Source organism: Balaenoptera physalus (assembly GCF_965194825.1).
Source record: "Balaenoptera physalus genome assembly, chromosome: 20".
Classification (NCBI taxonomy): Eukaryota; Metazoa; Chordata; class Mammalia; order Artiodactyla; family Balaenopteridae; genus Balaenoptera; species Balaenoptera physalus.
The window spans coordinates 21,817,998-21,836,059 of record NC_138901.1 but is presented as its reverse complement, the minus strand read 5'-3'; the positions used below and the strand labels follow the sequence as shown (position 1 = coordinate 21,836,059).

The 18,062-nt window shown below is 55.0% G+C and overlaps 1 protein-coding gene across 9 annotated transcripts; it reads left to right on the top strand.

Moving 5' to 3' along the window:
• Positions 1 to 261: 261 nt before the first annotated feature.
• Positions 262 to 15,309, top strand: ETV4 (ETS variant transcription factor 4; the record flags this gene model as incomplete). 9 transcript variants are annotated; one of them, XM_082442581.1, is made up of 13 exons in its annotated part: positions 262 to 496; positions 1,015 to 1,157; positions 1,356 to 1,449; positions 1,671 to 1,718; positions 8,660 to 8,713; positions 9,890 to 10,016; positions 10,583 to 10,726; positions 10,970 to 11,247; positions 13,071 to 13,145; positions 13,306 to 13,374; positions 13,535 to 13,707; positions 13,978 to 14,079; positions 14,412 to 15,309. In XM_082442581.1, 13 exons carry the CDS (start codon positions 262 to 264, stop codon positions 14,634 to 14,636), a joined length of 1,767 nt encoding a protein of 588 aa, XP_082298707.1. In that variant the 3' UTR covers positions 14,637 to 15,309. The 9 variants fall into 9 exon arrangements, with proteins under 9 accessions (XP_082298707.1, XP_082298706.1, XP_082298708.1 ...); XM_082442580.1 differs by having other exon boundaries at positions 10,565 to 10,726; XM_082442582.1 differs by having other exon boundaries at positions 263 to 496; positions 1,047 to 1,157; positions 10,565 to 10,726.
• Between the last annotated feature and the right edge of the window lie 2,753 nt (positions 15,310 to 18,062).

The window sequence follows — 18,062 nt, the reverse complement described above, 5'->3', positions numbered from 1 at the left end:
TCAGGGCCACAGCCGAGTCCCGCAGAGAAGCCGTCGGGTCCTCGACTTCCCCCGTTTTCTCTCAGCTATTTATGAATGAACTCCGGCCGCGAGGAGTTTATTTTTTTATGAATGGGAGCCCAAGAAGTGAATGAAGCCGGGAGCCAGCCCATGCATTCTGATTGGCCCCCGCGGCTGGGAAACTCCGCCCCTCCGGCTCGGCCGGGCGAGTCTCGGGATTGGCCGGCGAGCCCGGCCCTGGGGTTTCATTCACAAAAGTCAATGAAACAAAGGGAAAGGGGTGGGGGGAGAGAGAGCCGAGGCCGAGGCGAAGGAAATGCACCAATCAGCGGCTCCCCCGGGCTCACAACTGTCGGCGGCGCCCGGAAAACAAGCCGGTGCGCGGGGGACCCGGGGCCGGGGCCGCCTCGCTCCGGCCTAGCCCCGCGGCCCTCAGTGGGGTCCCGGGGTATGCTCGGGACCCCCCGCTGCTCCAGCACAGACGCCCGGGCCTCAGGTGAGGCTGCGGGAGGGAGAGGGAGGGAGAATGTCTGCGATTCCCAGCCTCGCCTCCAACCCGCACCACACTCTCACCGCCGCCTCCGCAGATTCCAGGGCAGGGGGTGGGAGACGCTGGGATTCAGGGTTGGAGGGGGCGCCAGAGTTGTGGGTGTGCGAATGGTGCGCTCCTCGCCTGCTCCTCCGCGCGCCAGCGCACACGCGCGCGCGAGCGAACACACAGACACACACACACACACACACACACACACACACATACACACACATACACACGTCTTATGTAACTGAGCCTGGGCAAAGCAGGGCTGCAGAAAGCAGCCGAAACGGCGAGCCCGGCTCCCAGGAGCAGGTGGGACCTCCTTTGGCGGGAGGGGAGTGGTGGCGGCGCTAAGCTCGGCAGGCGGAAACCTCCCCATCGCCTAAGTGAGTCGGAGAAGTTTTGCCGTCGGACCCAGAGCCTCGCGACTGCCCCTCCCGGTCACCCTTCCCCACCCCCACCTCGCTGCCTTCCCCCAGACGGTGTGCGAACGCAGCCCCCCCGCCCCCAGGTCTCTGCCCCCGCGCGGGGCCCGGGCCGTGTGGCCGGAGGGAGCGGCCGGATGGAGCGGAGGATGAAAGGCGGATACTTGGACCAGCAAGTGCCCTACACCTTCTGTAGCGTGAGCGCCGCGCCGGCCTCCACGCCCGCCCCCTCCCTGCACCCCGCCCGCCCCCTCCCTGCACCCCGCCCCTACCCACCCAGCGGCCCCAACGGGGTTCAGGGCTGCCCGCCCCTGAGTCACCCCGAGACCCCAGCCCCGCCCCCCAGACCAGGCGGCCTCAGGGTGACTCGGGGGCATTCTTCCCCTTCCCCGCAGAAATCTCCCGGAAATGGGAGCTTGCGCGAAGCGCTGATGGTCCCGCAGGGGAAGCTCATGGACCCGGGCTCCCTGCCGCCCCCCGACTCCGAAGGTAAAGAGACAGAGAGACAAACCGCTACCCTCCCCACCTCACACACCCCGAGGGCTGACTCTGGAGCCCCCGCCCTTTTCCCAAAAAGACTCGCCCTCCAAGGGACTCTGGTCATTATCTGCCAGTACCCCCAAGGGGGAGGTCATCCGGCTCGCTAGGGCTCCCGCTCTCTCACCAGCACCTCCAGCTCACCTTCTCCAATTCCATTATTCACCCCTCAGATCTATTCCAGGATCTAAGTCACTTCCAGGAGACGTGGCTTGCTGAAGGTGAGTGGTTTTGTGACCTTTACTATTATTGGGGTGGGGAATGCTCTCTACTCCTACTATTCCAGCCTAGCCCGCTTCCTCTCTCCTCGGCCTCAAGGGCCTCTCCAAGGCCCCTTCCCCAAGTCCCCTGCCTCTCCACTCTTTCCAGCTCCCAGCGTGGATACTTATATTGATATTTATTTTCTCTGCCCTGAGCCAGGCTTGTGTAACTAGGCCTGCGGATGAATCAGACCATTGTGTGGGGTATTTGCCTATTTGAATGGAACTTGGCCCCAGGCCCGTTTTCCTGGTTGAAATTTTCATTTGCAAAGTTTGTTTGGCACCAGCCGCCAGGCCGAGGTGTAGGTTGGGGTGTTGCAGGAGTGGGGAGTTTAAGAAACTGGAGGAGGAGAAGGAGAGATTCATTTGTTACTTGCCTTCTGGAATTGCCAAAACATTAATTGTTACACCCTTGGTTTCTCTTCTTCCCAGCCCGCAGCGCCAAACAATTTACTGTTTGAGCCAAAAGAACAGCAAAAGTTTAAATAATTCTTTTTTGCCGCACTTTGGCAAAGCAGCCCAGGGCTTCTCCCTCAAACAGCCTTGATTGTAATTCTAATGGCAACTGATCCTTCCGCCTCCTTCCCTCCTGACTACCTCCCTCCCCAGGCAAATTGCCCCTCCAGTTTGCTGGGGGCGGGGGTGGGGTCAATAGCGAGGCCTCCTCTGGGTAGCGAGGTGTGTTCTGGGGGGGGGGGGTGTCTCCTGGTTGGATTCCTTGGTGTTTGGTTGGGGCCTGAGGGTGTCGCCGGTGGGGCTGCAGGTAGGAGGCTTATGGTGTTTAGACAGTCTCTGAGAGGGAGGGGTTAACACCCCCATCTGAGGGTCCCTTCAGTGTAACACTGAAAACCAAGAAACTACAGCACTAGGAACCCCTTCTTGAGGGCTTTTCTCTTCTTTGGGATCTCCCCTTCCCTCCAACTGGGTATCTTTGACGATTTTTTTAAACTCAAACCCAGCTCCTCTAGAGCCATCTTTAAAACCTTGGGGTAGAAGAGAAAGACCCCTGACTAGGTGAGACTAGATCTGTCTTGACGACTGTGGTGTCCCCAAAATACGTACGCTAACAGACTGACTGTTTAGCATAGAGCAGGCACTCAAGACATTTTGTGGAATTCGAGGCTGAACGGCCTCGTGGGTGCTGGAGGGATCTGGGGGTTCTGGGGGAGATTGTGCACATCTTGTCTTCCCCGATTCTGCAAGCCCTGTGTGCCCAGCTGCGAGTTACATGCAGAGCTATGCCCAGTCCTCCCATCCTCCGCTCGAGGTTCCGGAGCTGGGCTGGAGCTGAAGAACGCAGCGGTGTCGGTTTCCACCGTCTCTCGAAGACTTCCTTTCCCAAAGCCTGATTTCTGTCTGGCTTGCCAGGCTCCTCGTCTGTCAGCTGAGGGTCCCTAGGCTCCCCAGGTGGGCAGCTCCCGGGGCTGTGACCTAGGGGTAAGCTCAGAGGGTGGCATTTTGGAAGCAGCTGGGTTTGGAATGGGAAGGGGAGGAAAACGTTCTCATCTGCTCTCAACCTTGGAAGCCCCACCCCTTGGCGGTGGGGGTCTAGAAATTGTACTTGTGTCTATCTGCATGTGTCAGTGTGACAGCCAGTGTGTGTGCTTCCTGCTGCTGCCCTGGAAGTCCCTGTACATTTAAATCCAGTGGGTGGGGAGGTGGGGGTGGGGATCGCAAGACGGAGGTCGGGGGCGCCGCTGGGATCTCCTTGGTTCCCTCTCCTTCCTTCTGAGGGAGCAGCTCAGGTTCCCAGCTGGCGATGGATGGCCAGGCGTGAGGGGGGGATGCTGAGGCCGATCGCTCCTTCTCACTCTCTCTGCGGAGACAGATGCAGCTGCCAGGGCCCTGTCCCCCTGCACCATCCCAGCACCACCCCAGCCTCCTCTCCTGCCTCTTCCCACCAGGTCAGTGACCCCTGCAGCCCAGAGGGAGTTTTGGGGTGGCAGGGAGGGACTAGCTCCTTTGGAAACTTGCCAGTGGTGGGGCGCATGGGACTGGAGGCCAGAGCCCAACCTCCCTCAGCTTGATTTCCCCCTAAAGCCCCAATGTGGAGAGACGCAGTGGGTCCTTGAAGTGTGGAAGAGGCTGTGAAGAATTCGGGGGAACACCAGGCTGGATTCTGGCGGAGGCGGTTCTGGGTGCGGCGTCTGGTGTCCGTGCAACATTGAGGGGGAGGGGGAGTGGGGCTCTGTAGAGGCAGCTCAGACATCTTTGGGTTGGAGGTTTTCTAGATGGAGAGGGTGGGGGTGAAGTGAGGCTAAGAAGGTGTGTCTGTTTTCGGGGTGCCTGGGATCTGCTGAGCTGCTGGAGAAAGAATCAGGCTACTGCAGGGAAACCCAGGCTCAGACAGGCTGAGCCCAAGCTGTGTCTGGCTATGGTTAAAGATGTGCCGCTTCTGGACGAGGGTTCCTTTCCGGGCTTGTCGGGAGCCCTCAGGAACCCTCAGAGACAATGACGTTGGTCTCTTTGGTGGTAAGGAACATTGACTCTGGGTCATGTATGTCCTTTGTATGAGGCGGGGGTCCATAACGGGGTCGGTGGATTCCCAAAAGCTCGGTGGATAGGTTGCAGGGGTCCTTGTGCCCTCTGATATGTGTATAAAATTATTGGGGGTACACCATACACAAAGGCATGTGAATTTTTCTCGGAAGAGAATGATCCATAGCTTTTATGAGATTCTCAAAGCGGTGGGTCTGTGCTCCCCTTGTCATAAGAATCACTGCTCCCAAATCTTCCTCCAAGGTCTTCAGCCCCCTTGCCCCTTGGTTTTCCCTCATCGTATTTTTAAGTCCAAAAAGAGAACCTGTGTGGGAAGGGTATGCATGGAGGATGTGTTTCATCCGTGTGCTGCCGTGAAGTAAAAGGCAACTGGGTGTGTGTGAATCTGCGTGTGTGCACGCTGGTGCTTCAGCCTCTCTGTGGGGCGATATGGGGTTAATCCCCTCCCCCAGTCTTTCCTAGCTACAATGCCTCCTTCTACATCTTTCTGTCTCCTCCCCTTCCAGAAGGCTCTTGGGGACAAATGTCCCCTCCGTAGATAGAGAACTGGTTCCTTCCAGCACACTGCCAGGGTGGGGGCAGGGTAAGGGTGAGTGATGAGGCCAGTGGTGACACAATGGAGCAGAAGCTCCGGGGAATGGCCCCCCTTCCCCCCGGGGCTCCTTGAGAGACCCCTTCACCCTGTGATTGCACCCTAGGAGGGAGAGAAGGTGATGGGGCATATATCGTATAGGCGGGTGGTTTGCCTGGGGTGGGCTTAGCTACTTGGTGATTTTCACCTCCCAGTTCTCCTGGAGCCCAGCTTGGGAGGCCCCTAAGCCCCTTCTCTTCTACTGACCCCCCCCCCATTGGAGGGATGTTCCCTAAAATTCTCTCTTTCTGGGCATCATGCTGGCTTGGCACGTTTTCCGTCCCCTCCTTAAGCATGTGCCATGTCCCCAGGCAGATAAACTCCACCTTAGTGCCAGGATGGAGTTGGGGGCAGACCCTGGCACACTGGCTTGGCAGCCAAAGCTCAGCCAGGTCAACAAATACAGAGTGGCTGACACTCAAGACCAAACACGGTAATTAGAAATTCTCCTGCTCTCCAGGAATGAGAGGCTCCATGTTTCTTTTCCTATTCCCATCCTTGACAGTCTCTGTGCGACTGAAACCCTGTCCCGCCCCTTTGGGAGAAGCCGGTGTTCTGGAGAGGGACCAGGCAGGGACTGGGGTTCCCACCACAGCCCCTTCTTGCCTTGGCTGATTTCTCATGGCCTTGGGATGAAGATGGCGCCACCTCTTTTGAGGTGTGGTCAGTGTGCTGCGGTGGGTGGGTGGGGGCCTCCTCTGGGACTGCTGGGGGAACTGGGGGTTCTGGTCAAACCTTCAGGCCTGAGGCAAGAGGAAAGACAAGATGACCCCAGGGCTCTCTAGCGTCACGTGACCTGGTCTGTGCCGCCAGCAGGAGACGCCCCCAGCCCATTACCTCAGTGGAAACTGGCAGTTAATGTAGCCCCAGAGGCAGACCTGTGTGTGTCAGCCTCCCCCGTGTTCTGCACCTCCCCCACCCTTGGAACCCTCCTTGCCCAGGTAGCAGGAAGGGAAATATTGTCCATCTTGCCCTTATCACCCCCATCCTGCCACCTTGGGGGTCTTGTCTGTGGGTGGGCCAGAGGGCACAGCAGGGATGGGCTTGGGCCTTGCACCCCTGGGTAGCCGAGCAGGTTTTGCACCCTTCCCTTTATCCAGTTCTCCAAACCTGCCTATTCTTAAGAGCTGCCAGGGGCGTGTGTTAAAATACAGATGCCTGGCCCCCACCCCAGGCCTATGGAATGTGGCTCCCCAGAGGAGGGGAAGGGGAATATGTTGTTAACAATGTCCCGGGATTCTCGATTGGGCCCAGCTTGGGAATGGTTGCCTTTGTGCCCTAGTTGCGCTCCTGAAAAGATGTGCTGTGTGGTTTTTTGGTTTATTTGTTTTTGCCACGGGATTTCATGCCCTAATGATCTATTTGATCACTTTAGGATTGTCCTATGCTTACTTTTCTTTCATAAGGTCTTCAGCTGCTAGTGGTTCCTGATTCTTAAACCCCTCAGCCATTGGGTTCCCTCTGTCAGGAAGTCACCTACCTACAAACGTATATTTTAGTTTATTTTATTTATTTTTTTATTGAAGTATAGTTGATTTACAATATTGTGTTAGTTTCAGGTGTGCAGCAAAGTGATTTGGTTATACATGTATGTATGTGTATACCTATATTCTTTTTTATTCCTTTCCATTATAGTTTATTACAAGATATTGAATATAGTTCCCTGTGCTATACCATAAATCCTTATTTATTTTATATATGGTAGTGTACATCTGTTAATCCCATGCTCTCAATTTATCCCTCCCCCCCCCCCCCGCATAAATGTGTATTTTAAAGCACTTGACACCTCTGATATTTAAAGTAAGTTGGTGAAGAATCCACTTGCCAAGCAATTGATCACAGCCTAAAGCATCCCTTGTGAGATGTGCTTTTCAGGGGACCTGCCTCTACTGTTACCTGGTGGTGGAGAGGGGGAGCCCTAAAGGGGAGGGAAGGGCTGGTTGGTTAGGATCTCTTTAGTTCTTGCTCCCAGGCCCATGTTGCTGGCTCTCACCGGCCTGAGGACAAGGAGTCATTGTAGTTTATTCATGTAGTTGACAAATAATGCATTGAGTGTCTCTTCTGAACGAGACCTTGTTTGAGGGGTGCTGGGGAGTCAGACAAATAAGACAGACAAAGCCCCTGCCCTCAGCAAGGTTAACTTTCTGGTAGAGGAGATGGACAATAAATTACACATAAATTATACGTACGTAAATTAATAAGTTCAGGTAGTCATATGTGCTAGGGAAAAAATAAAACAGGGATGCAGTCGAGAGCCAGGAGGGACCACTTTGGTTTGGGTGGTCAGAGAAGGCCTCTGAGATAGCAAAGTGAGCTAACACTTCAAAGGCCAGAAAAAAACAGGCCAAGATGTGGGGAAGAGGGTTCAAGCTGGTCAAGTTTGAGGACCCAAAAGGAGACCAGAGCTCTGGAGAGTAGCAGGCAAGGAGAGGCAGGTGAGAGAGGTAAGCAAGAGCCAGAAACTTGGGTGCCACAGAGGCCAAGGGCAAGAGTTTGGGGTTCATGCTTTAAGCAAGGGAGAGAAGTGATCGGATTTCTGTTGTAAAAAGATCCCTCTGACAGTTTTGGGGAGAGTAGATGTTGGGAGTTCTGATAACATGTCGTGGCTGAAATCCAAGGAAGAAATGATGGAGCCTTGGCCCAGGAGGGAAGCCATAGAGACTGGGGTGTGTCCTGTATAGACTAGGATGAGTGGCGGTGATCTCCAGCCATCTCCTCATATCCCTCACCCTTACCAGCCATTCTCAACTCTCTGGTCATTTTATCCATGAGTTTTCCTATTGTCCAATCTGAGAGCAGTCTCCAGGGAACAAAAGACCCCTCTCCATGGGTTCCACTGCTTCATCTTCAAGCCACTCTCTTCCCAGACTGATAGGAAGTCCCTCTCGGTGTCTACCCTTCCCCTTCCTGCTGTGATCTATTTATTTTTGAGAGAGGGGCAAAAAGTGGGCAAAGACTCTGGGGTCAGGAAAGGTGCTCAGCTGGATCCCACCTGAAGGAGTTAGTGAGGCCAGGATAAGAACTAGAAATCAAAGCCCGGATATCCAGTCTGGAGGCCATGGATGAGCTCTTGTTCTATTTTAGTTTTCCTGCCTAATCCCCAAACCCAACTCGACCCACGCTGGCACCCTGGGAGCGCTCCTCAGAGCTCCAAGCTTGGCAAGCCCTTCTCTCTCTCCTAGACGCACATCAAAGGGATGAGGCACCATGACCTGCCAGTGTCCCCAGCCTCCTCTCCCATTGTCATCCTCTTATCACCTCTCTTGAACCATTCTCTTTCTTCCATTCCATCTCCTTTCCCAGGCTCTAGATTTCTACCTTTCACCCGGGAGGTTCTATAAAAGGCAGATTCCTGGGTCCAGCCCAGATTCAGAATCTTCCCATGTGATTCTAAGTCCACAGAATCTCACTCCTTATAGTACCTGCCCACCCCAGATGTGACTCTGCTGGGAGCTTTGAGGGAGCTTTGTAAACTCAGAGGGGCAGGGCTGTCTTCACTCATAAAAGTGGAGGAAAAAAAGACAAAGCACCTAGGACAAAACTCTGGAATCTGCTCAGACGGGTTCTGAGAACTTGCAGCCTTCCCTCCAGGGTGTTAATGGAGCCCAGAGATGGAGGTCGCTAGGACCTGGGGTGGAGTTGCCTTCAGTCCTAGGAAAGCTGTTTCCCCGCTTCGGGCTGGTGCTAATCTGCAGGGCTGCAATAATGGTGTCTGCCAGGGGCTGCCATCCAGGGCCCCCACCCCAGCCTCACCTCTGGCCTCTCTTTGCAGCTCAGGTACCAGACAGTGATGAGCAGTTTGTTCCTGATTTCCATTCAGAAAACTGTGAGTAGGGGGCCCTGGGTAGAGGGAATGGGGAGTAGGGGAGGGCAGGAAATGAGTCATAGGGAGAGAGAATCACAAAAGATCAACTTGTTCTGTCCTCTAGAAGAGGGTGAAGGGAAGGGCTGCCCATTCTTGGGTTTGGACTCAAAGACCAAGCAACAACTGGGAGATGAAGACCTTGCTTCAAATCGGGGCTTGCCCATCCTAGCTGTGTGACCTTGGAGCAGACACTTCATCTCTGTGATCCTCCATTTCCTTATTTCTGAAACGAGGGGCTTGGACCGGTGCAGCAGGGTCCAGTTCTACTATTCTAAGTTACTTTCATGCAACTGGGGGCGATTTTGCCCCCCAGGAGACACGTGGCAATGTCAGATGACATTTGGGGTTGTCACAACTGAGGGTGGGGTGCTATTGGCATCTAGTGGGTAGAGGCCAGGGATGCCGCTAACATCCTACAATGCTCAGGATAGCCCCCATGACAAGGAATTATCTGGCCCAAATGTCACTAGTGCTACTGTTGAGAAACCCTGCTTTAATGTCAGATACTTTGCTCTCAACTATCTTCAATGAAATGAAACAGGGCACAAATGATCGACAACAGAACAGTCGATTGCAGGTTTTGACTCTCTCACATTCACTGCCTTGGAACCAACTCTGCCGCTCAGCCTGGTGGCTGGAGTTGGCGAACCCAGCAGGGGCCACAGGAAAGGCCAATGTTCTTCTCAGATAATTAGGAGCATGTGTATGATGCTAGTCAGCTGACAGGCAAGTGGGCTAATATCCAACCTTAACCAGAAAAAGAAAGATTCTCCATAGCCCCAAATAAGAAAACATTTTTCTCCCTTGGAATTTTCCCGGGCAGTCAGGAAAACCACAGGCCTTTGGTTGGAGGGGCTCACTCCTAGAAAGGTGTTTGGGGGGTGGGGGGATTGCATTAAATGTTGAACTTCAGACAGTTTCTTTGGTTCATATTGGACATTAGCCTGAGGTATAAAACTACACATAATGTAAATAGCCAAACTGTTCTTAGAAGTGTCTGACGACGGAGATCCAGAGAAGGGGGGTGAGGCTGTCCTGGCACCCAGCTGATCCTTAAAGAGCAGAAAGTGTCCGCAGCTCTTCCTGCCTCTCCTGTGACACTCTCTGGCCTTGCTCTGCCTCTCCCGACCCCCACAGTAGCTTTCCACAGCCCCACGACCAGGATCAAGAAGGAACCCCAGAGTCCCCGCACAGAGCGGGCCCTGCCCTGCAGCAGGAAGCCGTCCCTCTCCTACCACCATGGCGAGCAGTGCCTTTATTCCAGGTGAGCCCCAGCCCCGCCCTGGGGAAGGGTTGGATGGAGGGTGGGGGTGGGCACCTGTGATCAATGGCAGCAGTTGAGACGCAGGTTAGACGACAGAAAGGATTTCCGAGCTCCGGTAATGGAGTAATATAGCTCAGGATTTCCTAGCTCCTGTAATGGAGTAATATAGCTCAGGATTTCCTAGCTCCTGTAATGGAGTAATATAGCTCAGGATTTCCTGAGTAGTTAGGATGAAAAATGCAGCAGGGGGTTCAAGGGATGTGTGTTAAGACTGGGGCAGAGTGTTTCCACTGGAGAAGCTGCTGTCTGACCCAGCCCAGCTGCTCTGGGCTGGGGAGAGGTGTTCTAAAGATTACACCCAGCTTCAGGATTAAGAAAGGAGAAAGAAAAGTTCATTTGGGGCTGAGTCTGGCTCATGCTGTTCCTTTCCCGGCACCCTCTACTCTTCTCCCATAATCCCTGTGACCTGACTTCCCAGGGAGTGAAGCGTTCAAAGATGCTCGCCCAGCTTCTCTGCCCCCTCACCCCTGTCTCCCCCTCACCTCCAGTGCCTATGACCCCCCTAGACAAATCGCCATCAAGTCCCCCGCCCCTGGTGCCCCCGGACAGTCGCCCCTGCAACCCTTTCCCCGGGCAGAACAACGGAGTTTCCTGAGATCCTCTGGCACCTCCCAGCCCCACCCTGGCCATGGGTACCTCGGGGAGCATAGGTAAGGTGACAAGGAGAACCAGGTCTCACCAGTTTTTTTCTCAATCCCTGAGTGTTCTTCGCTGCCCTTAAGAGACCTGGCATGGGGGGAGGTAGGGAGGAAGGGATATTGACATCCCCCCCTCCCATCCCCCCCCGCCCCCCCCCCCACTGGAGCCCACTCTGTAAGCTCTGGGAGCGGCAGGCACAAGGAGGGCTTCGTTTAATATTCTCTTCTCTTCCTTCTCCATCCAACCACATCCAGCTCTGTCTTCCAGCAGCCCCTGGATATCTGCCACTCCTTCACACCCTCTCAGGGAGGGGGCCGGGAACCTCTCCCAGCCCCCTACCAACACCAGCTGTCGGAACCCTGCCCACCCTACCCCCAGCAGAGCTTCAAGCAGGAATACCTTGATCCCCTGTATGAACAGGCCGGCCAGCCCGGCCAGCTGGCAGTGGGCCAGGGTGGAGTCAATGGGCACAGGTACCCAGGGGCGGGGGTAGTGATCAAACAGGAGCAGATGGACTTCTCCTACGACTCAGGTAAGAGATGCTCCCGGGAAGGGGATGGAAGGGTTTTGGTGGGATTGCTGGGTCGGGTGGCATGTGATCAGTTCCGTTAAACCCAGAATGTCTCCCCACAAGTTTTTTTTACCTTCCCGTCCATTTACCAGTTCATACATTCAACCCACCCACCTACCACTTCTTTTCATAGATTCAAAAGAACTGTCACTTTTCAATCAGCAAACTTATATTCAGATAAGAGATAAGTGAGATGTGCAGGTCCTTGCCCTCAGGTAGCTTGTGACTTGATAGGAAAGTTAAGGCATTTCTTCCTATTTCTATTTAGCAGGTGCTTGGGGGTTTAATTACCTACTGAGATTTAAGTACTGTGCCAGGAGCATGAGTGTGTGCAGTTGGAGGACACAAAGATGACTAGGACGTGTCATTGGTCCCTGTCCCCACAGAAGCTTAAAAATACAAAGAGATTTGAATGAGGAGAAACATGAACTTGAAACTAGCCAGGTTCACAGTTCCCAGCTGGAAGGCAGGGTTCGCATGTGGTTTCCACATCCTGTTCCGAGCCTCCAGGTTGGAAGGATCCGCCATCCTGGCCAGACCGGAAGTAGGGACTGCTTTAAATTCTAGTTCCACCTGGCTGTTGACAGGAGTGAGATGCACTCAGCTGCTGTGTTCATAAACAGCTAAAGCTCAAAACCCCAAGCGCCCAGGAAAGGCCCAGAAAACCTTGTCTCCTGTTACATTGCTACCAGCTCCAAATTTGAGTTTATCTGCGAACTTGCATTAGAAAAAATAAATTCAGACATTAGGGTAGGCTCAGAGCTGGCCAGAGCTTTTGAATTTCCCTTTTCCTGGTGCCCCGTCTTTTAGGGGCAGGGGGATGAGCCCCAAATCCTTCAGGCTGCCCCAGCAAGAACCAGAAGGGAACACCTCTCCTCAAGCCCGGGCCCTAAGGCTGAGCCGTGCCGGGCAGTGAGATGGAGGAAGGAGGAGGGAGAAGCTCTTGCCGCTGACCTTCAAAGGATGTAGACCGGAGGAGATCGTGTTACATGCCCTTGAACTCCTGCCCCTCCCCCCTTCAGCTTCCTCTGAATGGAGTCAGGAATTCCATTCACAAAATGGAGGCATGAATGAGCCCACCCTCCCGCCTCCTCCCGGAGGTGTCGGGTTTCACCATCTCATTCATAGGTGGGAGTGGTGGGGGTAGGGCAGGAAGGGGCTGGCACTTGAAGGGCTGGCTTTGCACCAGGGCCTCCTCCAGGTGGGGTGGGGAGGTGTCAATTCCGTGGAATGGAATGAAATAGAGTGGACTGTACTGTCAGACCTGAAAACACACAACCCCGTGTGCCCACTGCCTCTTCCACAAATAGATGCATGCGTGTTCTCTCTCTCCCCCCGCCCCAGCCCCACTCCTTTCCTCCCTCTCTCCCTCCCTCCCTCACACCGGCACTGGGCTGGAACCTGCCCTGCTGACCGGACGTCAGCCCATTCCAAGGGAATCTTAGGCTGGGACACTGAACCCTTTCCCCGGAGGTTCATCTCTACCCTCCTCCTCCCCCTAAACTCACAGGAAACAGCTGCTCCCTGGAATCCTGGGCCTTGTGGAGCAGCTTTGCCCAGCCCCAGCTGCTGCCATCCAGGCCCTCTGGCCCCGCCCTCAAGTTGAGGGCTTCCGGCTTCTCACTCCCTCTGGGGGAACTTCCCCTAGGATTTGGTGGTAGGCAGGCCTCTGGGGAAAGAACCGGAAAGCAGGCTGGCAGAAGAAGTTCTTGAATGTGTGCAGGACTGCCGCCCCTACCCCAGCCGCCTATAACATCGCCCTTTTTTCTTTCTTCCCCCACAAGATGTCCCTGGGTATGCTTCAATGTACCTTCACGCAGAGGGTTTCTCCGGGCCCTCTCCAGGTGACGGGACCATGGGTAAGGCAGCCTCCTCCCTCCCCTGCCAAGCCCTCCAAGTTTGGAGGAGGGAGTCATGCCTTGGGGGAGGGGCTCCTGGCCAGGAGTCCCTCTGGACTCTCTGGGGTCTCGTATCAGTGAACCCCCAGATCTGAGTGATCCCTGCAACTTCCTCCTCAAGGCTATGGCTATGAGAAACCTCTGCGACCATTCCCAGATGATGTCTGCGTCGTCCCTGAGAAATTTGAAGGTCAGAGAAGTGACCCTTCATGCCCTCTGACTGTGTCCCCCAGGAATCACATCACAGTTCATGAGAAAGGGCCTGGAGAGACCCCTGGGGAGAGGGGACCGGGTTGCTTGGGAGACCAGAAGGCGCAAGCCCTCCACCTCCTGTTTCCCGTGTTCCCCAGGAGACATCAAGCAGGAAGGGGTGGGAGCCTTCAGAGAGGGACCGCCCTACCAGCGCCGGGGTGCCTTGCAGCTGTGGCAGTTTCTGGTGGCCCTGCTGGATGACCCAACAAATGCCCACTTCATTGCCTGGACCGGCCGGGGGATGGAGTTCAAACTAATTGAGCCTGAGGAGGTGGGCCTCTCAGATGTCCCCACCTCTCCTCCCAACGACTTTGGGGTCTGGAGATGAGAGGACCTGGGAACTGGTGGCACGTGCCTTCACCAGCACCGTTGCTTTATTTAACCTGAATTCCTGCCAAACCAGGGTCTGTGGGCTGGTGCTTAGCTGCAGGGCCAGCTGAGCATTTGCACCAAGAATCTCAAGTACTCTTTCTGACCTGCGCCCCGTATTTCCTCCGCTGAGCTGCCATCGCCATCCCCAAACTCTGTCTCCTGTCCCCAGGTCGCCAGGCTCTGGGGCATCCAGAAGAACCGGCCAGCCATGAATTACGACAAACTGAGCCGCTCACTCCGATACTACTACGAGAAAGGCATCATGCAGAAGGTCAGGGGTTAAGGGTCCAGGAAAAGGGGGTGGGGGGCAGTGGATGTGGGAAGGTGATGGGGGCAGGAGAGCATTCTCCGCAAGTTTGAAGGAGCAGACAACGAACCAGTCAGAGAAGTCAAACTGTGGACAATCCCAAGATTTCCCTCTCCCAAACAGTGATACATATAAATAGTAACGGAAAAGCCTAAAGCATGGAGAGGTTGAGATTAGAGAACAAGAGCTTCTTAGAAGAACCAGCTGGAGGAGAAATGTGCCCTGGGCATCTGCCTGGGCCTGGAGGAGGGCTGCTCTCCCCACCCCCACACTGACCCAGCCCTCTCTCCCCACAGGTGGCTGGCGAGCGTTACGTGTATAAGTTTGTGTGCGAGCCCGAGGCCCTCTTCTCTCTGGCCTTCCCGGACAATCAGCGTCCAACTCTCAAGGCTGAGTTTGACCGGCCCGTCAGTGAGGAGGACACAGTCCCTTTGTCCCACTTGGACGAGAGCCCCGCCTACCTCCCAGAGCTGGCTGGCCCCGCCCAGCCCTTTGGCCCCAAGGGTGGCTACTCTTACTAGCCCCTAGCAGCCGCTCCCCTGCTGCCAGGGGTGCTGCCCTGTGTACATAAGAGATGAATTTGGTGTCAGGGAAACTCCCACTCTGAAACCCACAGATGTCTTTGGAGCAGATCCCCTCTGCCCATCAGTCACTCCAGCCCAGACTCTGAGCTGCTCCCCAGAGTTGACGGGAAGGGAAAGTGGAGACACTGCGAGTGTGAAGGTGGCGTCTCGGAAACTCCTCCGGGGGCTCCACCTCTGGCCTCTTCCTAGGTCCTGCTTAGAGGCCAAGCCCCACTCCCTCTCCCCCATCACAGAGAACAAGAGTTTGTTCTGTTCTGGGGGACAGAGAAGGAGCTTCCCCACTTCATCCTGGCGGAGAGGGAGACATTGAGCTCCCCTGATCTCCCGTGCCGGGGAGACAGCAGCCTGGATCCTGCACTCCGCTCCAAGCTGTGGCCCTCGAGGGTCCTACTTGGCACTTCTTGGTGCTCTTTGTTCCTAGAGTCAGGGGGAGGCTGGAGTGAGGAACCTGGGACGGGGGAGGGCTTGCCAGGTGGAGGAGGGACGGCTGGGCTCTGCTCCCAGGGCTCTCTGCCTCTCCTCTGCCTTTTCCTAGGCCCAGGCCTGGGATTTCACCTCCATCTCCACTACATCTGCCAGACCCTAATAAAGGCCCCTGCGTCTCCTGTGAGTTCTCCTTTGTCCTCTTTGCTGCCATGGGAGAAGGACCTGGGGTTGGAAAGAGCTCTGGCCTTAGGGGCACATGACCAGAGTTTGGGGCCTGGCCCTGGCACTTAACTTCCCGTATGGGTTTAGGAAAAAACAATTGACCTCTTTTTCCTCTGGAAAATGGGCTCAGTGATACCTGCTCTTTCCCCCTCCCAGGATTATCGTGGGAGGATTGTCCGAAATAATGGACAAAGGGTACTTTGTAATCTGGCCTAGTGCCCATTGGCCACCTGCAGCCATCTCCCTGTCGAGGTTGAGGGAAGCGGGAGCCTAGTAGAGCTTTGAGGGCCTCCTGGGGCTTCTTCAGGCAGAGTTTGGCCTGTGGTTTCTGTGATCACAGTTGCTCCCATGACCACGCTACCCATGTGTACCCCAACTGTGTGTCCCCTCCTGCCGTGGCTCCAGGTTGCTGTTTTTGCTGAAGGTGAGGACAGAGTTTGTATGGAAAGGATCTGAAGAGCAGGGAGAGAAGAAAGGCACCCAGGGTGCGGGAGGGTGAGGGAGGCTGGAGCAGCCCCGAGCCCTGGGTCCTGGCTAGTGGAGGAAGAACAGGCCAGACCTTCACAGGAAAAGGCAAGGGGAAACAGCATGGATTCTCCTGGGGGAAACCAGAACACTGGGCTGAGTTTTCGGGGTTCGGGGGAAGGCCAGGCTGAAAAAGTGATGCCTAGAGAGGAAGTGTAACAGTAGATATGACAACGGGGTGGCTGTGCCTAAGGGAAGAGCAGGATGGGCAGTTCTAGACCCAGCCCCTGTGTGAGCAGCGTCCTAGGAGCCAGGCTCAGGTGAAAACAGGTGCTCTCCATCCAGGTACATCAGAACTGCAGGGAACCGCAGCTGCGCTGAGGCAGGGCCGGCCCAACCCCGTTAATGCTTCACCCTCAGCCCCTGCCCAGTACTTACGCCAAGATGGCAGAAAGGGATGCCACTCAAACCCTACCCACAAATAAAAAGCCATGTCATTTTCTTCCCCAGAAACAGAAAACATAATGTGCTGACTTTCATAATTTAGAGCAAGAGACAGAAAATTTTAAGAAACAAGTTTTAAAAAATATGATTTAATTGCACATGAAAGCCAGGCTATCATGGTGAGAAGAGATGTAAAGTCAAGTGGAAACCCTGAGGTCCCCAGTAGGTGCACATGAGGAGAGACAGGGATTTAGGTGAGAAGCAGTGTCCCAGAAAGGTCTCCACAGGCTGAGACACGTGACCTCTGCCCTCTGAAATGCGCGGTAACGAGACACTCCTCACAACTCTTGCTCAAATCCTTACACTTGGAGGGCACTGCTCCGAGAGGAGACAGCTACCAGACCGCAACCACGAACACTGGAGAGAATTCTCTGGCTGAAGGAGAGACAGCCAAACCAAATCGTGCTCCAGAATGGATGAAGGCGAACCCTGGACCAAGGCACGTGACCCAGCAGGAGAGCTGACATGTGGCCCGTGGGGATGGTCCCCCGACACACAGACAAGTACAAGACTCAGCACATGTGCAGGAGCAGGAAACTCCTGAGCTAGGCTCCCACAGGGGTGGGGTAAACAGCATACTTTTAACAACCGAGAAGGTTCCAGCTCCCTGCGTGAGACCCACATCCTCTCCTGGGCTGTCACTCAATCTCGGGAAATATTGGTTCAAGGAAGAGAAACAGGGGCCCCACTGTGTAGAAGCAGCAGGCGAGTCCTCCTTCCCAATCTGCCCGGGAGCCCCCTTCTCCCTCTGGGCAGGCTCAGCAATACTGCCTACATGCTGTTTCCTGATGGACAGTCGGAAGGTCAGACCCCAGCCATGTTGTCACAGCAGAGACATGACCCCAGCTCTTCAGGGAGATGTTCAAGGAACACCCACGGAGCTGGGGTCCTTTTTGCTCACCTAACCCAGGAAGATGACCAGCCTGCTGTCTCTCACCCTTGGCCTGTTAAACATCCCCTTTTCAACTTCAGCTTAAAACCCAAACCTCCTTCCTTGGGGGCGATGACTTCAGAGGTGCGAATGCCGTCAGTGCTGGTCACCCAGCTGGGACAGGCGGGCTGCCAAGCCCAGAGTTTTTGTTCCTAAACTGGAGAGACCTGGGCTGGAATTAAGACTGGGGAGCTGGGTACCCAGCCCCTGCTTCCACTTCACTTTCCTCGGTCCGTCCCTGCACTATCTCTCCCCATAAGACCTTAAAGGTTAGCATGTAAAGATCCTCTGCCCTTAACTGCTGGCCTGGGCTTCCTGAGAGGCACACTCAGAATCGTAGGAGCTCACTCAGCTCAATAAAGGGGCAGGGACCTAGAGTCAGCAGATTCTGCTGGGTTGTTTCTGAATTGTGTCTTTAGGGTGGTTGGTTTGCTGCTCAATGACAGCCCACATTCCTTTATATCCTAATACGGCATATGGTCTCTTTTAGTGTCCAGCCTACCACTGTACAGTAGTTCTAGTATTTACATCATTACTTACTGGTGTGAGGAGGTAGGAAGCAGTGCGGGCCATAACATAGGATGTCCCCAACCCCCCGGGGGCTTCTCTACAAGATCAACTTTCCAGAAGTTCCACAGCCTGGCCCAGCAGCATCTGCCTGATGTTCTTCCAAGTCCAAGCCCAGAGGCTTCTCAGGAAATGTGAGAGGGGCACTTGGAGGTGGCCATTCCCCAGCCAAATGCTAGAAGAAAACCACCAAGCACGAGGCCAGGAGCACAGATCCTGGGCAGCACAAACAGGCTCTGAGAGGTGTT